Below are 22,883 nucleotides of genomic sequence, written 5' to 3' on the forward strand. Positions count from 1 at the left end.
CACCGAATTCGAGGATCAGTAGGATGGTCAGTTTTACGAGGGTATGTTTGGCAGCATGAGTGCAGGATGCTTTTTTGCGAAATATGAAGCCGATTCTAGATTTAATTTTGGATTGGAAATGCTTAGTGTGAGTCTGGAAGGAGAGTTTACAGTCTAGCCAGACACCTAGGTATTTGTAGTTGTCCACATATTGTAAGTCAGAACCGTCCAGAGTAGTGATATTGGGCGGGCGGGCAGGTGTGGGCAGCGATCGGTTGAAGAGCATGCATTTGGTTTTACTTGCATTTAAGAGCAGTTGGAGGCCACGGAAGGAGCGTTGTATGGCATTGAAGCTCGTCTGGAGGTTAGTTAACACAGTGTCCAAAGAAGGGCCAGAAGTATACAGAATGGTGTCGTCTGTGTGTGTGATATTGCGCGCCCAGCTGAGAATCAGAGATGAGGGCACACATCGATATACAGTATAGCCTAATAAGCAACTAATTCTAAAACACTGAGAAATATTGAAATTTCATCAATTACAAATTACATGACACTCCCCTTGACTAGATGTAAAAATAAATAAATAAATAATCAAAAATAAATAAATACTAAACCCTCCCCTTCACTGAAATTAAAAAAGCATGACCCTCCCCCATTTTCTTTCAGATAACCATTCTGTACATTTTCATCCATCTGTAAGTTGCATCAACTCACTCTGTGTGCAATAATAGTGTTTAACATGATTTTTAAATCACATCTCATCTCTGTACCCCACACATACAGTCTAGTCTCTATTTCCCGAAACGACTCTTCAGATATTTTCATATCTTATCGAGTACAGTCTTGTATTTATGTATTATTATTACCTCATCAGTTCTCATTACTGAACGTCACAAACCCTTGGATATCTGCACAAACCCTAGCCTCCATAATGTTTAATTGTTTATTTACTAACTAACTAATCAAATCACAGAATTACATAAACAAACAATATAGTTATTGGTTACTAACACAATGCATTGATAAGTCCCTAGTGGGCTAAACCAGTATGACGGCTTGGTAGACAATGGAAAGGGGTGAGAACAGATAAAAAGCGGGAAAGATAAAATGGACCCACTACACACAGTTGATAATTATATTAATTGAAATGTATGTATTTACGCCCGTATGCCATTGTTGTCTTCTCTGTTGGAATCACAGGCCAATCTGCTGGCTAGTCAGTTCATCAGAGAGTCTCTGGTTAACTTCCCCAGAAGTCACAATGTCTTTCATAGTTGTCGCTATCTCAGCGACTCTGGATAGTGTCTGTTGTAATGCATACGTCAGGCGTACAGATGGTCGTTGCATGGAATAGATGCTTCCGCGGTTATTGGTTATCTCGCGCTAGATTTACATAATTTCCAGCTGCAGACTAGTAATTCTACGTCTAGGATTTGTTCTTATTCTGTAGTAATCGATAGTCTCAGAGTTGAACCATTTCCAGCCGTGTAGTCAACACTACACGCTGTCTGGTCTCCTGGGCCTATTGTTATCTTTTCAAAAGTATTCTTATACTTATTCATTAGGGGTGAAACGGTTCACAAAACTCACTGTTGGGTATGATACGGTACAGTGGCATCACGGTTTGGTACCGTTCGATACATCGACAAAATAAATGCCTGAGAAATATGTCATTTGTATTTCGATTTTCCATTTATTATCATAGTAAACATGGGTAGCTTGAATTCCCAGGAGCATATGGAAACAAAGGGACAACAAAAAACAGCAGCGCCTAGTCATTTAAAACAGAACTTCAACAAGAGTGCATAGTCCAGCAGCATATATCAACATTTTGTCAAATAGCAGTGTCTTAAACAAAATAGGACCACTTGAGACAGGTTATTTGAAAAAAAATCTAAAATCAAAACATTTTTATCCGATTTTCAAGTTTTTCTTTAAGAAGATTAGTCTATCCAAATTATCTGCAGTGAGCATAGATCGGCTTGCCAGGTAGCGCCTTTCTAACATGGCAACATGAGGGTATATTAACTGTTTGGTCTTCCACCATGTACAGTTGAAGTCGGAAGTTTACATACACCTTAGCCAAATACATTTAAACTTTTCGGTTTTGGGGCAGTGGCTTCTTCCTTGTTGAGCGGCCTTTCAGGTTATGTCGATATAGGACTCGTTTTACTGTGGATATAGATACTTTTGTACCTGTTTCCTCCAGCATCTTCACAAGGTCCTTTGCTGTTGTTCTGGGATTGACTTGCACTTTTTGCACCAAAGTACGTTCATCTCTAGGAGACAGAACGCGTCTCCTTCCTGAGCGGTATGACGGCTGTGAGGTCCCATGGTGTTTATATTTCCGTACTTTTGTTTGTACAGATGAACGTGGTACCTTCAGGCATATGGAAATTGCTCCCAAGGATGAACCAGACTTGTGGAGGTCTACAATTTATTTGCTGAGGTCTTGGCTGATTACTTTTGATTTTCCCATGATGTCAAGCAAAGAGATACTGAGTTTGAAGGTAGGCCTTGAAATGCATCCACAGGTACACCTCCAATTGACTCAAATGATGTCAATTTGGCTATCAGAAACTTCTAAAGCCATGACATAATTTTCGGGAATTTTCCAAGCTGTTTAAATTCACAGTCAACTTAGTGTATATAAACTTCTGACCCACTGGAATTATAATACAGTGAATTATAAGTGAAATAATCTGTCTATAAACAATTGTTGGAAAAATTACTTGTGTCATGCACACAGTAAATGTCCTAACTGACGTGCCAAAACTATAGTTTGTTAATCAGAAATTTGTTGAATGGTTGAAAAACGAGTTTTAATGATTCCAACCTAAGTGTATGTAAACTTCCGACTTCACCTGTAAATGGATCAGCATCCAGGGGAATACATTCCACTTCCCTGTATAAGGTCACCTCCTCCTCTATCACCTTGACCTTTGACTTAGTTCCCTGCTCCTGGGTCGTGAACAACTCCAGAAAAAGCTCAGCCATGGCAGATTTCTTTTCTGGAGGAGAACCCCTGTCGTCTAACGTCTCTGGAGAGGGGTTGGCTCCTGTGGTATCTATAGCTTGACCCTGCAGAATGAAATTAGATGGAAATGACTATCTCTGAAGTGGCTTTAAAAATATGATTTGTTGTTAGAAGTATATATCAGACACTTATTACAATTATTACTTTATAATTCATTGTTAAATAAATCACTAATTAATTAAATAATAAATGTCACATGAACAAAATAAATACAATACCTGTTGTATATTGGTCACAATCTCTGCTGTGAGTTCATTGTAGACTCTCAGACGAGCAGCAGCATCTAAGTGCAGCAGGGACTTGAACCGGGGGTCCAAAGCGGTGCTCTTGTGTAAGAAATCTTGGACACCAGGGTCAGCATATCTAGGCTCCAGGTTAACTCTGACAGCAGTCTTGACATCCCTTACTGTGGGTTCATCTTCATCAGATGCCACCATTGATTTCAGGATCATTGTTTTCAGTGGCCTGCTGGAGGTCATTTTGCAGGGCTCTGGCAGTGCACCTCCTTGCACAAAGGCGGAGGTAGCGGTCCTGCTGCTGGGTTGTTGCCCTCCTACGGCCTCCTCCACGTCTCCTGATGTACTGGCCTGTCTCCTGGTAGCGCCTCCATGCTCTGGACACTACGCTGACAGACACAGCAAACCTTTTTGCCACAGCTCGCATTGATGTGCCATCCTGGATGAACTGCACTACCTGAGCCACTTGTGTGGGTTGTAGACTCTGTCTCATGCTACCACTAGAGTGAAAGTACCGCCAGCATTCAAAAGTGACCAAAACATCAGCCAGGAAGCATAGGTACTGAGAAGTGGTCTGTGGTCACCACCTGCAGAACCATTCCTTTATTGGGGGTGTCTTGCTAATTGCCTATAATTTCCACCTTTTGTCTATTCCGTTTGCACAACAGCATGTGAAATTTATTGTCAATCAGTGTTGCTTCCTAAGTGGACAGTTTGATTTCACAGAAGTGTGATTGACTTGGAGTTACAATGTGTTGTTTAAGTGTTCCCTTTATTTTTTTGAGCAGTGTATATATACAGTGGGGAGAACAAGTATTTGATACACTGCCAATTTTGCAGGTTTTCCTACTTACAAAACATGTAGAGGTCTGTACTTTTTATCATAGGTACCCTCCAACTGTGAGAGACGGAATCTAAAACAAAAATCCAGAAAAACACATTGTATGATTTTTAAGTAATTCATTTGCATTTTATTGCCCCACTGTATATAAAAATTACAGCCCTCTACATGCTTTGAAAGTAGGAAAACCTGCAAAATTGGCAGTGTATCAAATACTTGTTCTCCCCACTGTATATATCTTCCTAGCTGGAATAAATGATTAATGTATTGTTAGGTTCGCAGTACGTACCGAACCGTGCATCCTGGACCCTGTACCGAACGGTTCAATACAAATACACGTACCGTTTCACCCCTATTATTCATTCATCTTATGCAACATTCAGAAGTAAACCTGACAGTTGGGAAATGTCTACTTTAAGAGATACAGTTATGTGTGTTTCCTGTCCTTCATGATATCTCCAAATGAAACACACTCAACATGACTGTCCCTTAAGTGTCCACGGACCATTCCCACATTCTCAAAAATAGAAATATTGTTTAATTCTCCCATTTTGGGGATTATGAGTTTCGGCAAGAGAAGCTCTGTTCTCCATAGACTCTCTCCCTCAATACTGCATGGCAGTTTCTACCAGGTATTTTTGACCATTGTAAAACCTGATTTGGGAGAGAGAATGAGAGAGGGGGAGCCACGATCTACACCCAAAAGGCGCCACGTCGTGACAGATTCAACTACAAAAACCAGGGAGGTCCTCCAATGCCTCGCAATGAAGTGTACCGATTGGTAGATGGGTAAAAATATTTATATATATCCCTTTGAGCATGATGAAGTTATTAATTACACTTTTATGGTGTGTCAATACACCCAGTCACTACAAAGATACAGGCATCTTTCATAACTCAGTTGCCGGAGAGGAAGGAAACCGCTCAGGGACAGTTTTATCCAAAGTGACCGACAGTCTTGCGCGCATATAGTAGCACTGTATAGGGAATAGGGAGTCATTTGAGATTGGCTCAGTGTGGATGGCAGCTGAATTAAGGAGCTGTTGCAGCAGCAGATAATAAAGAGGGGTGTGTGTGTATGTGTGTACGTGCCTGCATGTGCGTGTACAGTAGGGGGGACTCTAACTCTGCTTATTTTGCGATCGAGTCAGGCCCCCCTGGCCCTCCAGACACAGTCGCAGTGGAGGAGGTGACGGACAGCACAGCCCAGCTCTCATGGAGCCGCGGCAGGGATAACGGCAGCCCCATCACCAGCTACCTCATCCAGACCAGGACCCCCTTCACTGTGGGCTGGCAGAGGGTGGACACAGGTAGGCCTGCACATTGATCTAACCTCTTTGTTTATCTGTAAAGATTTAATTGATAGGTCATACATTTCATCAGGTATGGAAATTAAGCTAGCCCGCTAGTCCGTGGCTAGTTCTTTTCAGACTGGGATAGCAGAAAATGTGCCCAACTAGCCTGCCGGCTAGTGAAATTCTGTCTTTTCAAATATGGCTTGGCACAGATTTTGGACCCGGGCTAGTAAAATTTGCAGTCTTCTTGGCCGGCTGGCCAGTGCCCAATATCCATACGTTCCATCCCTGCATTTGGGCTCCCGAGTGATGCAGCGGTCTAAGGCACTGTATCTCGGTGCTATAAGCATCACTACAGACCCTGGTAGAATCCAGGCTGTATCACAACCAGCCGTGATTGGGAGTCCCATAGGGCTGCGCACAATTGGCCCAGCTTCGTACAGGTTTGGCCGGGGTAGGCTGTCATTATAAATAAGAATCTGTTCTTAACTGACTTGCCTGGTTAAATAAAGGTTAAATAAAATAAAAAATGTGATAATGAACATGTGAAAGAATATTTAATGTTGAACCACAACAACAGATCATGTAGATGCCCTATCCTTATTTATTTTACCATAACGGACTATTCGATTGAAATTATGGTTTATCTACGTTGATGGGATGCCTGATCTTAGCCTTATTTCCCTCTGTCCCTAGTTCCTGAGGTAATTGATGGCAACACACTGACAGCCACAGTGGTGGATCTCAATGCCTGGGTGGAGTACGAGTTTCGAGTTGTGGCAAAGAACAGTGTGGGAGTGGGCGAGCCCAGTCCCACCTCCCTCCAGACACGGACAGAGGATGCAGGTGAGTTGTTCACACAAATTCCACTCCATAAGACGCTTCATAAAATGCTTCATAAAACGCTTCATAAACTTTTCATGACAAGTAGCTGGTTCATTCCACGAATAGAGTGCCTTTTGCATCTCTTTTGGTTTTAAGTATAAATTGTGCACCATATTGAATTTTAAAATCCTGTTATATTAAATGGAAGTGCCCTTTAAAAGGTTGAGTAAGTTCGATTTTTGTCCTCACATTGTACCCACATTTCTATTATATGTAAATAGTTTATGATAAGTGAATGCCATAATGTAGATATTTTGTTAGATACTGCTCGCTATTAGATTTTTTTCATTTTAGCTGTCATGCTAGCTATTCGGTCCAAGCCACTGAGCTATATATGAACTAGAGGCCGCGTTCAAGACGGACGACCATTGTTTTCAATGTAATCTACTCATGTTTGCATGCACTGTTTCGCGGTTGTCCAGATTCGATTTTAGAGAGCTGATTACGCCTGCGCATGAGCACTTAATGCGCACTGGAGCAGCGCGAGAAGTGACAACATCATCAGGTCATCCAGAAATTTGACAGAGTAAATTCATATAAAATGTTAATATCTTCAGCTGTGAGTGATGGAAAAAATCAGCCTGTAAGACAATTTAGTTTAATAATTTAATGGATGTTTTTGGAAAGTGTATTATTTGCAATTTTCTCATTTGACTTCTCTATGGGAGCTGTGGCAGATAGCCTAGTGGTTAGAGCGTTGGGCCAGTGACTGGAAGGTAGCTGGATCAAATCCTGAGGGGACAAGGTAAAAATCTGTTGTTCTGCTCCTGAGCAAGGTAGTTAACCCATTGTTCCCCGGACGCCGTGGATGTTGCTAAAGCCCCCCCCCCCGCACCTTTCTGATTCAGAGGGGTTGGGTTAAATGCGGAAGACAACATTTCAGTTGAATACATTCAGTTGGACAACTGACTAGGTACCCCCCTTTCCCCCATCTATGAGAATGTTAATTTTGGACTTGACTTCAGAAAAACTGCAATACCGAAAGTGTCCTCTGGGTACAGTGAAAAGCGTGCTTCTAGACTGGAACCCTGGGGCCTTGGTACCAAGTAATGTAAAGAGAGGGAACAGTCAGATGCGTCATAAAATCCCGGAAGTAAAGCCGCACTGGAAGACAGATTTGAAATGGAATTACATTGAAAACAATGGAGCAGGGTGGAAAAAATCCCATTAAGTATTTTTGGAAGGTCTGTGGTCACAATTCTACTAAGAAATTAAATACAGTGCATTCGGAAAGTATTTAGACTCCTTGACTTTTTCCACATTTTTTTTCTCATCAATCTACACACAATATCCCATAATGACAAAGAAAAAACTGAACTATCACATTTTATTTATTTATTTATTTATTTTACCGTTATTTTACCAGGTAAGTTGACTGAGAACACGTTCTCACTTGCAGCAACGACCTGGGGAATAGTTACAGGGGAGAGGAGGGGGATGAATGAGCCAATTGTAAACTGGGGATTATTAGGTGACCATGATGGTTTGAGGGCCAGATTGGGAATTTAGCCAGGACACCAGGGTTAACACCCCTACTCTTACGATAAGTGCCATGGGATCTTTAATGACCTCAGAGAGTCAGGACACCCGTTTAACGTCCCATCCGAAAGACGGCACCCTATACAGGACAGTGTCCACAATCACTGCCCTGGGGCATTGGGATATTTTTTTTTTAGACCAGAGGAAAGAGTGCCTCCTACTGGCCCTCCAACACCACTTCCAGCAGCATCTGGTCTCCCATCCAGGGACTGACCAGGACCAACCCTGCTTAGCTTCAGAAGCAAGCCAGCAGTGGTATGCAGGGTGGTATGCTGCTGGCTTAGTGACAGTTTACATAAGTATTCAGTCCCTTTACTCGATTACAGCCTTGAGTCTTCTTGAGTATGAAGCTACAAGCTTGGCACACTTGTATTTGGAGAGTTTCTCCCATTCTTCTCTGCAGATCTTCTCAAGCTTGGTTAAGTTGGATGGGTGAGCATTGCTGCACAGCTATTTTTAAGACTCTCCAGAGATTTTCGATCAGGTTCAAGTCCGGGCTCTGGCTCGGCCACTCAAGGACATTCAGAGACTTGTCACGAAGCCACTCCTGCATTGTCTTGGCTGTGTGCTTCGGTTCGTTGTCCTGTTGGAAGGTGACCCTCTCCAGCCTGAGCACTCTTCGTACTTTTCTCCATTCATCTTTCCCTCGATCCTGACTAGTCTCCCAGTTCCAGCCGCTGAAAAACATCCCCATAGCATTATTCTGCCACCACCCTGCTTCACCATAGATATGGTGCCAGGTTTCCTCCAGACATGACGCTTGGCATTCAGACCAAAGATTTATTGGTTTCTTGGTTTCATCAGACCAGAGAATCTTGTTTTTCATGGTCTGAGAGTCCTTTAGGTGCCTTTTGGCAAACTCCAAGCGGGCTGTCATTTGCCTTTAACTGAGGAGTGGCTTCCGTCTGGCCACTGTACCATAAAAGCCTGATTGGTGGAGTGCTGCAGAGATGTTTGTCCTTCTGGAAAATTCTTCCATCTGTCATAGTGACCACCTCCCTGACCAAGGCCCTTCTCCCCCGATTGCTCAGTTTGGCCAGGCGGCCAGCTCTAGGAAGAGTCTTGGTGGTTCCAAACGTCTTCCATTTAAGAATGATGGAGGCCACTGTGTTCTTGGGGACCGTCAATGACGCAGACATTTTTTGGTACCCTTCCCCAGATCTGTGCCACGACACAATCCTGTCTCGGAGCTGTACGGACAATTCCTTCGGCCTCATGGCTTGTTTTTTGCTCTGACATGCACTGTCAACTGTGGGATCTTATATAGACAGGTGTGTGCCTTTCCAAATCATGTCCAATCAATTGAATTTACTACAGGTGGACACCATTGAAGTTGTAGAAACATCTCAAGGATGATCAATGGAAAAAGGATGCACCTGAGCTCAATTTCGAGTCTCATAGCAAAGTGTCTGAATACTTTGTCATTCATTATAGGGTATTGTGTGTAGACTGATGATAGACTGGTGGAAATCTGTCCTTTGGTCGGATGATTCCAAATGGAGGTTATTGGTTCCAAAAACAACAAATGTGAAAAAAACGAAACAGTTCTGTCTGGTGCAGACACACGAAGACATGAAGACAACCACCCACAAAACCCAACACAAAACAGGCTACCTAAATATGGTTCCCAATCAGAGACAATGACTAACACCTGCCTCTGATTGAGAACCATATCAGGCCAAACATAGAAATGGGAAAACTAGACACACAACATAGAATGCCCACTCAGCTCACGTCCTGACCAACACTAAAACAAAGAAAACACAAAAGAACTATGGTCAGAACGTGACAGTCGCGCTATGCAGAGACGTCCCAAGGATCCCGGATAGCATGGACTACGCCACTAGTTGCCACAAGTCATGAACCCCCCCTATTTCTACAATTTATTTTCTTAAATCTAGCCCTAACCTTAGCGCTAACCTTAACCACACTGGTAACTTTTGCCTAACTCTAACATTAAATTATTACATTTTGTGGTAACTAATGTAAACCATGCAGATGTTGATCTTTTCCGAGGAGCAGGTTGCTCGGCAACCCTCCTGGACTTGCCCGGGCAGGCCTGCCCCTCACCCGGCTATAGCCAGCGTGAGAAACTTGATGGCAAAAGTTTGAGATTTAAAAAATTCTGAACTCTGACCCACTAAACATCTTTGCTAGAGTCATGATAGTGTTATTATACAAAGCAAGTGAACTTCAAAATGTGGTGTAGTTTTATTGGGATTTGCAGCTGTTGTTTGTAAGTAATGAGTCTACTAGCTTCTGAAATAACTTACTCATCCTTTAATATAGACCACATGGAAAAATTTATAAATCAGATTTTCAATATGAATAAAGACTTGTTAAAGTGCCAAAAAATCTGCATTTTGACATGTCCCTCATGTTTTTCTGACTTCTAGAAGAGTTTCAACGTAATTTCTGAAGATTATTATTTATTTCACGTGATTAATTTAGCTTTGTCCCTCATTTTAAGGTCAACGCTGTTAAGTGAACTGAACTCTCGTTTTAATATGGTGATATTATTCCCCCCAAAAACAAAAAAAACTTTGAACATCTAGTAGTCAAATCAGAGTGTAAAAGCAGGTGAGTTGGATCTACTGGTGTTTTGTGGTGGAAAACTGAGACGGATGACAATAACACGTCAACCCTGTTTCCTATAGATAGATAGGCTAGAAATGTTTTAGTAATTACATTTTTTTGTGAAGCTTGCATTCAATTGCCCCTCCCTGTTGCACACAGCAAGCTTCCATTCTCCATGTCACAAGAGTTCTGGCTAATTTAAGATTAAATTAAACCCTGTTACGTCAACCCTGTTAATTGGCACTTACTTTATTAATTTTTCTTTATTAGTTTATACAATTTTCTATAACAGAATGTCATAGGTGAAATAGTTTTTTTTTGCAAATTACACTACCCAAAAGGCACTCAACTGGTGGAATGACCCAGCTGTTGGATACAAACCTCCTCCAATCGGGCCCGGGCTCAAACAGTATTTGTTTATATAAAATATTCTTAAGCCGTGTTTAAACGAACTTGCCTGGCACAGTGGAACCAATGGAATTGGAAGTCCCAAAACTACAAACCCCAACCATCTGGAACTCCAGACAGACTCAATCAAATGTTCAAAGTATAAAGCAAAACAAAGACTATTTGAACCCAGATCTGCTTCAAATAGCTGTGTCAATACAAATGTCTCAAGCTATCTGAAACAAAAGACATGTGCCCATGTGCCAGACTAGTGTTGTCATAAACATGGTCTCTGTTGTGTAGTTCCTGATGCTGCACCCACTGATGTTGGAGGAGGGGGCGGCAGCAGATCAGAGTTGGTTGTTACATGGGAGGTAAGTCATCTTTTGTTCCAGTCTCCTCTAATTTATTTATTTTACTGTTATTTAATTAGGCAAGTCAGTTAAGAACAAATTCTTATTTTCATGACGGACTAGGAACAGTGGGTTAACTGCCTTGTTCAGGGGCAGAACGACAGATTTTTACCTTGTCAGCTCAGGGATTTGATCTTGCAACCTTTCAGTTACTAGTCCAACACTCTAACCACGAGGCTACCTGCCGCCCCTGTAAAGGCAAACTGTTGTCCTTACTTGTATATCATTGAATAAGGCGCTTATTATTTTGCATTAAATCAGTTAGTTGGCTTGTGGGTGTTGTAAATCCAGAGCTGTTGAAATGTGGCTCCGGAGCAGCGGTTGTAATTCCTTAGTTGAGGCGCCCGTATAAGCCCTTGGCAAACAAAAGCAGAACATGCCACCTGACAGATGAATTGTTTTCAATTAATGATACTTTGAATGGTTAAAAGGGTACAATTCAATCAAATCAGAACCTTGGAAATCCCACACTGCTGCAAAACTGCAGTACTGCAAAGTTACATCAGAACAAATGTTTAGGCATCATAAGTGCCAAACAAATAATGTAATGATAATATAAGCTAAATACATTAAGAATTCTACTCTTCACCTAATGTGTTATTATTGAAAATATTTAATTTCAATAACTGTGGGAATAATGTTCCATTAAAAAGGCTGCAGGGAAATATATAATGCTCCCAATAGTTTTAATATCTGCTTTTCTTGCTCATTTCAATTATAGTCAGGTAGAAAGAAAACAAATTTGCAGGTCATGGTTGTGAGATTGGATGTGTTGGTGTCTGGCGTGATGACTCTCTGAATGTGTGTTTTGTATGTGTTTTAATATCACTATAGTTGTGTTTCACTCCCAGCCTGTTCCCGAGGAACTGCAGAACGGTGAGAGCTTCGGTTACATTATCGCGTTCCGTGGCCTCGGTGAGTTGACCTGGACCCACGTCGCCACCTCTGCTCCAGGGGCATCCCGCTATGTGTACCGGAACGACAGCATCGCTCCCTTCTCACCCTTCCACGTGAAGGTGGGAGCCTATAACAGCAAAGGGCAGGGCCCGTTCAGTCCCGTGGTCACCATCTACTCTGCAGAGGAAGGTGAGAGATAAACCATGTATACTCCAACAGTTCCAAAAAAATGTCCTTTCCTTGCTTCATTGGTTTCCACAACCACTCATTTGAAAGGGTATGATAGGATTTATTCCATGTACCCTGACTGTTTGACTGTATTAAAGCACAAGGCGAGACCCAAATGCACACATAGGAGGCCAGATGGTTGGAGTCTTACAATGATTATTATAATCAAATAGGGTAGGCAAGAGAATGGTCGTGGACAGGCAAAAAGGTCAAAACCAGATCAGAGTCCAGGAGGTACAAAGTGGCAGACAGGCTTGTTGTCAAGGCAGGCAGAATGGTCAGGCAGGCAGGTACAAAGTCCAGAAACGGGCAAGGGTCAAAACCAGGAGGATGAGAAAAAGGAGAATGCAAAAAGGAGGAGAACGGGAAAAACACTGGTTGACTTGGAAACGTACAAGACGAACTGGCACAGAGAGACAGGAAACACAGGGATAAATACACTGGGGGAAACAAGCGACACCTGGAGGGGGTGGAGACAATAACGAGGACAGGTGAAACTGACCAGGGTGTGACAGACTGTTGTACTGTGTGTCCAAAATGGCACTCTAATTCCCTATATAGTGCACTACTTTTGACCTGAGCCATAGTGAGCTATTTCAGACACAACCCCAGTTCACATATTGAAAGAATGTATTGTTGTGTTAGGGAGGTGCACATTATGATAATATACTCAAATGTAACTATAAATCAATCAAAACAAAGCGTACCCCACTTTATTTGGATAGTCCCCTAAACATGGTCTACAAATGCTCAAAATATCAACAAACTATCAACTGCAACTCTGTTGATTGAAATACAACAACATGCAAGAATTAGAGCTAGTGTTAGGGTTAGTGGATAGCTAGTTTAGTTTGTTGAATATCTATAAACCATCTATAGGGGACTATCTTAAAGTAACTGTCCAGTGTTTCAAATGTCTATGAAATATATGTATATATAATTGTATAATTATTTTAAATATGAGTGAAATAGTTTTCCATCCAACAAAATGGGGATTAAGTAGGTTAAAAAGCAGTTTTTCTGTGTTGGAAGGGTGTGGGAATATACCAGTCATAAAAAATATGAAGTTGAGTAGACAGCTGATTGGCCAGCTCATCCTCTTCAGGAAGATTACATCATCATTTACGAGGAAATAGCAAACATTTTTTTAAAGGTCTGTTTGAGATACAAGTTTGAAGTGGGATTTGTGAAGTGTTTTTTTAATACAATTTATGCTTTGGCCAAAAATACAAGTATAGGATGAGTCATATAATGTCAACAACATTGTTTGGGTATGAATTAACAGAATATCAACTTTTAAAAGTGAGATTTTCACTGGACAGTTACTTTAAATAAAGTACCAAAGTTAATATACTCAGCAAAAAATTAAACGTCCCTTTTTCAGGACCCTGTCTTTCAAAGATAATTCGGAAAAATCCAAATAACTTTACAGATCTTCATTGTAAAGGGTTTAAACACTGTTTCCAATGCTTGTTCAATAAACTATAAACAATTAATGAACATGCACCTGTAGAACGGTCGTTAAGACACCTTCAGCTTACAGACGGTAGGCAATTAAGGTCACAGTTATGAAAACTTAGGACACTAAAGAGACCTTTCTACTGACTCTGAAAAACACCAAAAGAAAGATGCCCAGGGTCCCTGCTCATCTGCGTGAACGTGCCTTAGGCATGCTGCAAGGAGGCATGAGGACTGCAGATGTGGCCAGGGCAATAAATTGCAATGTCCGTACTGTGAGACGCCTAAGACAGCGCTACAGGGAGATGGGACGGACAGCTGATCGTCCTCACAGTGGCAGACCACATGTAACAACATCTGCACAGGATCGGTACATCCAAACATGACACCTGCGGGACAGGTACATGATGGCAACAACAACTGCCCGAGTTACACCAGGTATGCACAATCCCTCCATCAGTGCTCAGACTGTCCGCAATAGGCTGAGAGAGGCTGGACTGAGGGCTTGTAGGCCGTTTGTAAGGCAGGTCCTCACCAGACATCACCGGCAACAACGTCGCCTATAGGCACATACCCACCGTCGCTGGACCAGACAGGATTGGCAAAAAGTGCTCTTCACTGACGAGTCGCGGTTTTGTCTCACCAGGGGTGATGGTCAGATTCGCCTTTATCGACGAAGGAATGAGCGTTACACCAAGGCCTGTACTCTGGAGCGGGATCAATTTGGAGGTGGAGGGTCCGGTGTGTCACAGCATCATCAGACTGAGCTTGTTGTCATTGCAGGCAATCTCAACGCTGTGCGTTACAGGGAAGACATCCTCCTCCCTCATGTGGTACCCTTCCTGCAGGCTCATCCTAACATGACACTCCAGCATGACAATGCCAACAGCCATACTGCTCGTTCTGTGCATGATTTCCTGCAAGACAAGAATGTCAGTGTTCTGCCATGGCCAGCGAAGAGCCATGATCTCAATCCCATTGAGCACGTCTGGGACCTGTTGGATCGGAGGGTGAGGGCTAGGGCCATTCCCCCCAGAAATGTCCGGGAACTTGCAGGTGCCTTGGTGGAAGAGTGGGGTAACATCTCACAGCAAGAACTGGCAAATCTGGTGCAGTCCATGAGGAGGAGATGCACTGCAGTACTTAATGCAGCTGATGGCCACACCAGATACTGACTGCTACTTTTGATTTTGACCCCCCCCCCCTCTTTGTTCAGGGACACATTATTTCATTTCTGTTTGTCACATGACTGTGGAACTTGTTCAGTTTATGTCTCAGTTGTTGAATCTTGTTATGTTCATACAAATATTTACTCATGATAAGTTTGCTGAAAATAAACGCAGTTGACAGTGAGAGGACGTTTCTTTTTTTGCTGAGTTTACAATAAACCAGTGGTCACCAACCGGTCGATTGCTATCGACTTGTCGATCTCCAAGGCATTTCTAGTCAATCACCAAACATTTCTGTAGAAAACCCAACGATAAAGCCTTGTGTTCTTTTTTGTTCTTGTCTCGGGCTGTTGGTGGTAGGTGCAGCCAATTCAGCTGCCCTGCGCGCCGTGTAGGTAAACTGTTGCCAATTCATGTGTCTGAAGGTAGGCCTGGAGAGGAAATCAAGTGCATTATGCCACCGCTGGCCAATCAGATTGCTCAGGTGACCGAGTCTGCAGTTACCTAGCAGGCATAAAAGAAAACTACGGCAAAATTGATACTGTAAGGTTCCTAACGTTTAAAACCATGAGAGAGACTGTCAATGAATACATCAAAGAACTACTGTTTTTGAGTGAGTTAATGTTTAAGTTCTTACTCAGCACTGTCAACACTTTGCATTCAACACTTTTTTAACCCATAAAATGCGCGTTCTTCCTATTTCCACTCAGCGCTACAACAAGCACTGCGGCAGTAATGAATGAGTAGGAAAGTGTATATAGCCTTGCGTTGTTGTTATTATTAGCGGCTTGGGTCTTTTTTAATATCAAGGAATATTTCACTTTCTCTGTTCATAGGAGTAACAACATGGAATTGTGCATGAGGCAGAAATAATGCGGTGCAACTCGAGTTTCGCCATCAGCTGGAAGACGGTGTCCCTTTTTGGTCAGTGTCAGGGGAGGAAAAGGAGAGCGAAGGGATGTTGAGAGACATCCCTCAGTCTGCTGCTCTTTCCCTCCGCTGAGACTGACCATCAGATGCAGGCACCATCAGCCCTGTAAAATAAAAAGCAAATTATTTAAATGTATGCCTACTCAGCTGTGCCTCACAAGTAATACAACAATGGAAATATTACCAGCGTGATCATATAGCCTACCTCAAATTTTGAAATTTAATTTTAAAAGAATGTCCCGAACAACAATGCATTGGCAGGTAAATTCCTGCAAAGCCAGTATGCTGTTTAATGTATTGAGCCTATAGCTTACTGCACAGACCTCATTGCAACAGTATTGTTTTTAACAGTATTGTTTTGACTCTGCAATAAACTGAAGGATCATAAATGTTTGTTTGAAAGGGGTTGTCTTTGTCTGTAGAGTCGTTTGCCTTGGTTGTTTTTCAATAATGGGTGAAACTCTCCTGGGTTGTGTCTTTTCAGAGCCGAGTGGTATGCCAGGGGGAGTTTGGGCCAGAAGTGTTTCTGCCTCAGAAATTGAAGTGAATTGGCAGGCTCTATCCTTTACTCCTGAAAGAGTTCTCGGCTACGAGGTATATTTCCTGTTTTAAATGTAAATGAAACAGCGAGTTTGTGCAACACAATTACAATGCCTGTCGTCACCCACAATGTACCTCAAAGCCTCAACTTCAAAACGTCATGTTCCCATGGTAACGGCTGATTTAATTGGATGACTTGTGTGGCAAATTATACAGGCCTTCACAGCAGCATCCTGAGAGCACTTTGGCCCTTTTAAAGAATACAAAGCAAAATGCTGATCTACCTGCTTTTTTACTTCCTGCCACCTGTACTCAACACCACAAACACATGACGCAGGCTGTGTTTTTGGGCCAGAAACATGCCAAGCATTTAACCACTTTCCAGAACCTTTACCCTAAACCAGGGCTGCCAACTTTTGAAGATAGGAAATCTCACTCCAAGCTATCATAAATCTGAATGCTCCACCCAAAAGCAAATTTTCTGCAATTCTGTATATTTTCACACAGCTTTGGCCATGACCAGGGTGGAATACAATTTTTTTTAAATCAAGATTAATTTAAAATTGAATACACACTCAAATCTCAACGACTTGGTTTTAAGTTACTTTAAAACCTGTCTGACTCTGGCGTTCCGCCAGCGGAACTCCTCCCACATTCCACTGAAAAGGCAGAGCGCGAAATTCAAAATATATTTTTTAGAAATATTTAACTTTCACACATTAACAAGTCCAATACAGCAAATGAAAGGTACACATCTTGTGAATCCAGCCAACATGTCCGATTTTTAAAATGTTTTACAGCGAAAACAGCACGTATATTTATGTTAGCTCACCACCAAATACAAAAAAGGACAGACATTTTTCACAGCTCAGGTAGCATGCACAAAGCCAACCTAACTAACCAAGAACCAACCAAACTAACCAACAAACAACTTCATCAGATGGCAGTCTTATAACATGTTATTCAATAAATCTATGTTTTGTTCGAAAGATTTGCATATTTCAGGTATAAATCATAGTTTACATTGCAGCTACAATCAGAAATTGCACCGAAAGCAGCCATTATAATTACAGACACCAACGTCAAATACCTAAATACTCATAATAAAACATTTCTGAAAAATACATGGTGTACAGCAAATGAAAGACAGGCATCTTGTGATTCCAGCCAATATTTCCGATTTCTTAAGTGTTTTACAGCGAAAACACAATATAGCATTATATTAGCTTACCACAATAGCCAGAAACACAAGCCATTCCCCAGTAGTAAAAGTTAGCGATCGTGACAAACCAGCAAAAGATATATAATTTTTGAGTAACCTTGATAAGCTTCATCAGATGACAGTCCTATAACATCAGGTTATACATACACGTATGTTTTGTTCGAAAATGTGCATATTTAGAGCTGAAATCAGTTGTTATACATTGTGCTAACTTAGCATATTTTTCCCACAACGTCCGGATATTTTTCTGACACTTTTTCTGACACACATATTCTGACCAAATGACTATTCATAAACATAACTAAAAAATACATGTTGTATAGGAAATGATAGATACACTAGTTTTCAATGCAATCGCCGTGTTAGAATTCTAAAAATAACTTCATTACGACATCCAGCTTAGGTATAGCGAGAGAGTACCCAAAAGCTGGGCGCCAACGACTAGTTCACATGTACGACAGATGTATGAAATAGCATCATAAAATGGGTCCTACTTTTGCTGATCTTTCATCAGAATGTTGTACAAGGGGTCCTTTGTCCAGAACAATCGTTGTTTGGATTTAGAACGGCCTTTTTCCCTCTCGATTTAGCAAGCACGCTTGCCAAGTGGCGCGAATCTCTCCATGTCAACAAACGGAAGAGAACGGAACACGGCAAAACTCTATATTGAAAAAACATACTTTACGATGATATTGTCACATGTATCAAATAAAATCAAAGCCGGAGATATTAGTCGTCCATAACGGCAGCTTATGAGAAGGCAAATCCAGGTCCCTCCTCGCGCTCTCCAGAAAACAGGAAACTGGTGACACGTCATGCCAAGAGCTATAATTTGAGTCCAGATCAAGTTACACACTCAATTTCTTCTCTCACTGCTTGTCGACATCTAGTGGAAGACGTATGAAGTGCATCTAAACTAATAAATAACAAGGACTTTAATAGGCAGCCCCTAGAAGAGTGCATCGATTTCAGATTTTCCACTTCCTGTCAGGAAGTTTGCTCAGGAAGTTTGTTGCAAAATGAGTTCTGTTTTACTCAGAGATATAATTCAAACGGTTTTAGAAACTAGAGAGTGTTTTCTATCCAATAGTAATAATAATATGCATATTGTACGAGCAAAAATTGAGTACGAGGCCGTTTAAATTGGGCACGATTTTCCCCCAAAGTGAAAACAGCGCTCTCTGTCCTCAACAGGTTATTAAGATTATTTGAACATGAAATTTGGAGACTGCCAACTGGTGGAAAATGCTAACATTAACGGTTGGTGGCCGTGGCTAACCATAGGATGGATTTCAGTCTCTCCTTGTCCATAAGAAATAAACAAGTTAAAATGTAATTAATTTGGTGAACTATCCCTTTAAATTAGGAATGTAGAAATTCCTGCATAGAGGAAGCTCCCCAAGAAGGTTGGCCACCCCTGATCTATGTTTCCCAAATACTGGGGATTTGAACATGTGACATTTGATTTCTACAAATTACCCCACATTCAAAAAGATCTAATGAATATCAATCTTCAGATGGTTGAGGCTGATTTTCAAAACCTTTCTATCATCTTTCTGTACATAGGCAACATATTTTGCATTCATACCTACCACATCTGTCTAGCAGCTTGTGCACAGTACTAAAATGTCAAAACAGGATATTTGATTCAAGGGGCATTTCAATATAGCCTATTCTCATTTTATGACGTAGCCTATATTCAGCACTGCCCATAAATGCGTACACAAATGAATAGCCCTCATTGAATAGCCCTCATTGAATTGTTAAAAAAACAAAAAAGATCCATTCAAAGACAAGTTGGCATATCAGATTTCACATTTAATTACACCAGCAAAATTGGTAAGAAGTGAAATAGTAAAACTATGGGGAATAACAGTAGTGTTCTTGCTAAGATAGGCACACCAATTAATTAATCTATATGTGACCGACCGGCTCAAATCGGTCTTATATAACAAAAGTTGAGATGTTTTTTACATTGGATAAAATTAGAGTATCATACAATGGTTTATCATACAATACAGTTGAGAAACAATGGGAAAGTAATTTTGCTTTGAAAGTTTGAGGAAATGGCCTTTGAATCTTTTGGTACAAATACTGGAGAGCCCTTCAAAAAGACAGAAGCGTGGCAGACCAATTCAAACTCATCTCTCAGCATTTTCAGCCCACACATTATCTCAGCCAATCATGGCTAGCGGGAAGGTTGGTGACTTTTTAAGTGGCTTAACCAACTAGGCTCGTAATTGAATAATTGTATTCGTATTTACAGATGGCATACAAGTTTGTTATTAAGGCACATGAAAGTTCACATGTTCAGAAGGCATTCTGCCAACAAAAAAATTCTTTATGTTCAAATGGATCTCTTGTGAAGTAGTCACCTGCGACATACGCCTAGTTTCCTGAAGCGGGTCACATATTTAGCCCATTGTAGGGGATGGATATTGTTCTAGTGACTTAGACCAAATACATTATTGTGAAAGACCCCCCCCCCCCCCCCCCCCCCCCCAACTAGAGCCAGTTAAACATTTGGGTTCACAATCTGGGCAAAATAATATTCATGATACAGTAATACAAAATCAGGTCACCCTTCCAAAATTCCTGCTGAACAAATTATGTGAATAATGTGACCTATGGATCTGGGCTAATGCAAGTGGTGAATTAAATCACTATGGTAGGCTATATTATCGCATACTGTCAAAAGGAAGCATTTTGCGACAGGGGCAGGTTGTGACAGCAAATTTATTTGTTGATAATTATGTGTACAAAACAGTGCTACAAGTTGTTGTGCTGCTCTTTGACAATTGAGTTCATAAACTTTGTTCAGCGTAGAGCGAAGATGCCTGTCCAGTCTGTCGTGGCTGTCTTCCACAATCGTGGGAGGTGTTTCTTTACGAACATGTATCCAATCACCATTTGTACCTGACCCTTACTAAACCAATCACAAGCCTCATTGTGACGGGGTTCACAATGCGGTGGTAGGAAGCTGAAGCATCTCCCAGGTTGAGATGCCGCGGTTGAAATGTGAATGCACTGAATATACACTGGATTAAATAGAAAATAAAAGCAGTACTTTTTTCAATGCATGAGAAATAAGAGGTGTGGCGTGTGAAGAGGGTCAAATGTGCGTGTCTCACCCCCAATGCCTGGGAGTTGGCAGCACTGCCCTAAACTTAACCTTAACCCTAATCTTTACCAAGTTCTTGCTTAAAGTATCACCCTTCGGGATTCATGAAAATGAGGCAGGGAGTAAAAGGCGTATAGCCAACCAGATCTCAGATATTAGCATAAACCAAATCCCCAGTTTGAGATGTCTCCACATGTCCACAAGTCTGTAGCATCGGATGGTTGTTTATTCAGTGTGTCAATGTGTTTACTTCTGTCCCTATTCAAGTAATAGATGAAAAGATAAACTCCCATTTCCTCCAATTTCAACAGGTGGTGTACTGGGAGGATGACACCAAGCCAGAGACGATGGGGAAAGTGAGGGTACCCGGGAGTCAAACCTCAGTCACTGTTAGTGGCTTAGAGCGAAACACTCAGTATTTTCTCACAGTCAGCGCTTTCAACACAGCTGGTACTGGCCCTTTCCTCCCCGCCATCAACGCCACCACCAAGAAATCACGTAGGTGTCTTGAACACACTAAAATACTGACCTAGACGGTCAATGGAGGGAATTCCATCAGTTGCTCAGCAAAAGGGAAAATGTATTAATAAACTGGACACATGTGTAGTGGACAGAGGTGTAGTTTTCACCATTCTTTTTAATTAATGCCAAGTGGGGAGGACAGAGGAGGGCGTTAACGTATTTCGGCACGTTTACTTTTTGTCACGGCAGTGGTTGGGAAATGGCTCTAATTTAAAGGGTACATTTTAACTGCATGGTGGGTAGCTGTCAGGAGAAAAGTGTGTAGAGTAGAATGAGCCAGGCCATAGAGACACTATGACTGGTGATGATGACTGGGTGAGGTCATGACTTGTTATGGTAACATACAAAGAAACTTAACGACAGAATGCTGCTTGTGTCCAACAGCACCCGGACAACCTCCTCTAAATGTTGAGTGGACCTTGATTGGCTCCCAGATCACTATATACTGGGAGCCGGTGGTAGCCATGGAAACAGAGTCAGAGGTCACCGGTTACCAAGTGAGTTCATATTATCCTCAAACTTCCCACTTATTTCCAAACTAGTAATGGCAAATTAGTCCAGCTACATATTTATCAATATCTGCTGTACTACATATTTCTGCTGTACGTACATCTTTTAGTTATTTCTGATACATGTCCAGGAAGAATCACATACCTTGAGTGGTTGTCTGGTCCATCACCCAGTATAGTTTCTAATGATAAATCCCATCCTAATTTTTCACTAATCAACTTGCTGATTATGAAGAATGCTACTCCATGTTTTCTATTTCCCCCCCCCCTTCAGCTGTCTTACAGGAGTCTGAAACATAAGGAAGAGAACATGCTCTTGACAAACAATTCCACAGCCGAGCTGACCCTCGTTGACAACGAAGACTATGTCATCCACATAAGGTCGCTGAGCGAGGGAGGGCTTGGCCCAGCCACAGATCCCATCCGCATCCACAAACTAAGTAAGTTGCTCATAATGTAAAGCATTAACTGATCTGGGTTCAGCGAAAATATACAGTACCAGTCAAAAGTTTGGAAACACCTACTCATTCAAGGGTTTTTCTTTATTTGTACTATTTTCTCCATTGTAGAATAATAGTGAAGACATCAAAACTGAAATAACACATATGGAATCATGTAGAAACCAAAAAAGTGTTAAACCAATCAAAATATATTTTACATTTTAGATTCTTCAAAGTAGCCACCCTTTGCCTTGATGACAGCTTTGCACACTCTTGGCATTCTTTCAACCAGCTTCAGCTGGAATGCTTTTCTAACAATCTTGAAGGAGTTCCCACATACTATGAGCACGTGTTGGCTGCTTTTCCTTCCTCTGCGGTCCGACTCATCCCAAGCCATCTCAAATGGGTTGAAGTCGGGTGATTGTGGAGGCCAGGTTATCTGATGTAGCCCTCCATCATTCTCCTTCTTGGTCAAATAGCCCTTACATAGCCTGGAGGTGTGTTGGGTCATTGTCCTGTTGAAAAACAAATGATAGTCCCACTAAGCCCAAACCAGATGGGATGGCGTATCGCTGCAGAATGCTGTGGTAGCTATGCTGGATAAGTGTGCCTTGAATTCTAAATAAATCACTGAGCGTGTCACTAGCAAAGCACCATC

At 41.7% G+C, this 22,883-nt stretch overlaps 1 protein-coding gene across 1 annotated transcript in view; it reads left to right on the forward strand.

Moving 5' to 3' along the window:
• Positions 1-22,883, forward strand: part of cntn3a.2 (contactin 3a, tandem duplicate 2) — a 73,190-nt gene that overhangs the window by 38,959 nt on the left and 11,348 nt on the right. The window contains exons 15-22 of the mRNA XM_055892357.1: positions 5,245-5,403; positions 6,085-6,234; positions 11,080-11,150; positions 12,041-12,275; positions 16,356-16,465; positions 21,066-21,252; positions 21,661-21,773; positions 22,060-22,225. Coding sequence (XP_055748332.1) covers positions 5,245-5,403; positions 6,085-6,234; positions 11,080-11,150; positions 12,041-12,275; positions 16,356-16,465; positions 21,066-21,252; positions 21,661-21,773; positions 22,060-22,225 — 1,191 coding nt within the window. The remainder of the gene's footprint in view (positions 1-5,244; positions 5,404-6,084; positions 6,235-11,079; positions 11,151-12,040; positions 12,276-16,355; positions 16,466-21,065; positions 21,253-21,660; positions 21,774-22,059; positions 22,226-22,883) is intronic.

The sequence above is a fragment of the Salvelinus fontinalis genome, chromosome 31 (genome assembly GCF_029448725.1).
Source record: "Salvelinus fontinalis isolate EN_2023a chromosome 31, ASM2944872v1, whole genome shotgun sequence".
Lineage (NCBI taxonomy): Eukaryota > Metazoa > Chordata > Actinopteri > Salmoniformes > Salmonidae > Salvelinus > Salvelinus fontinalis.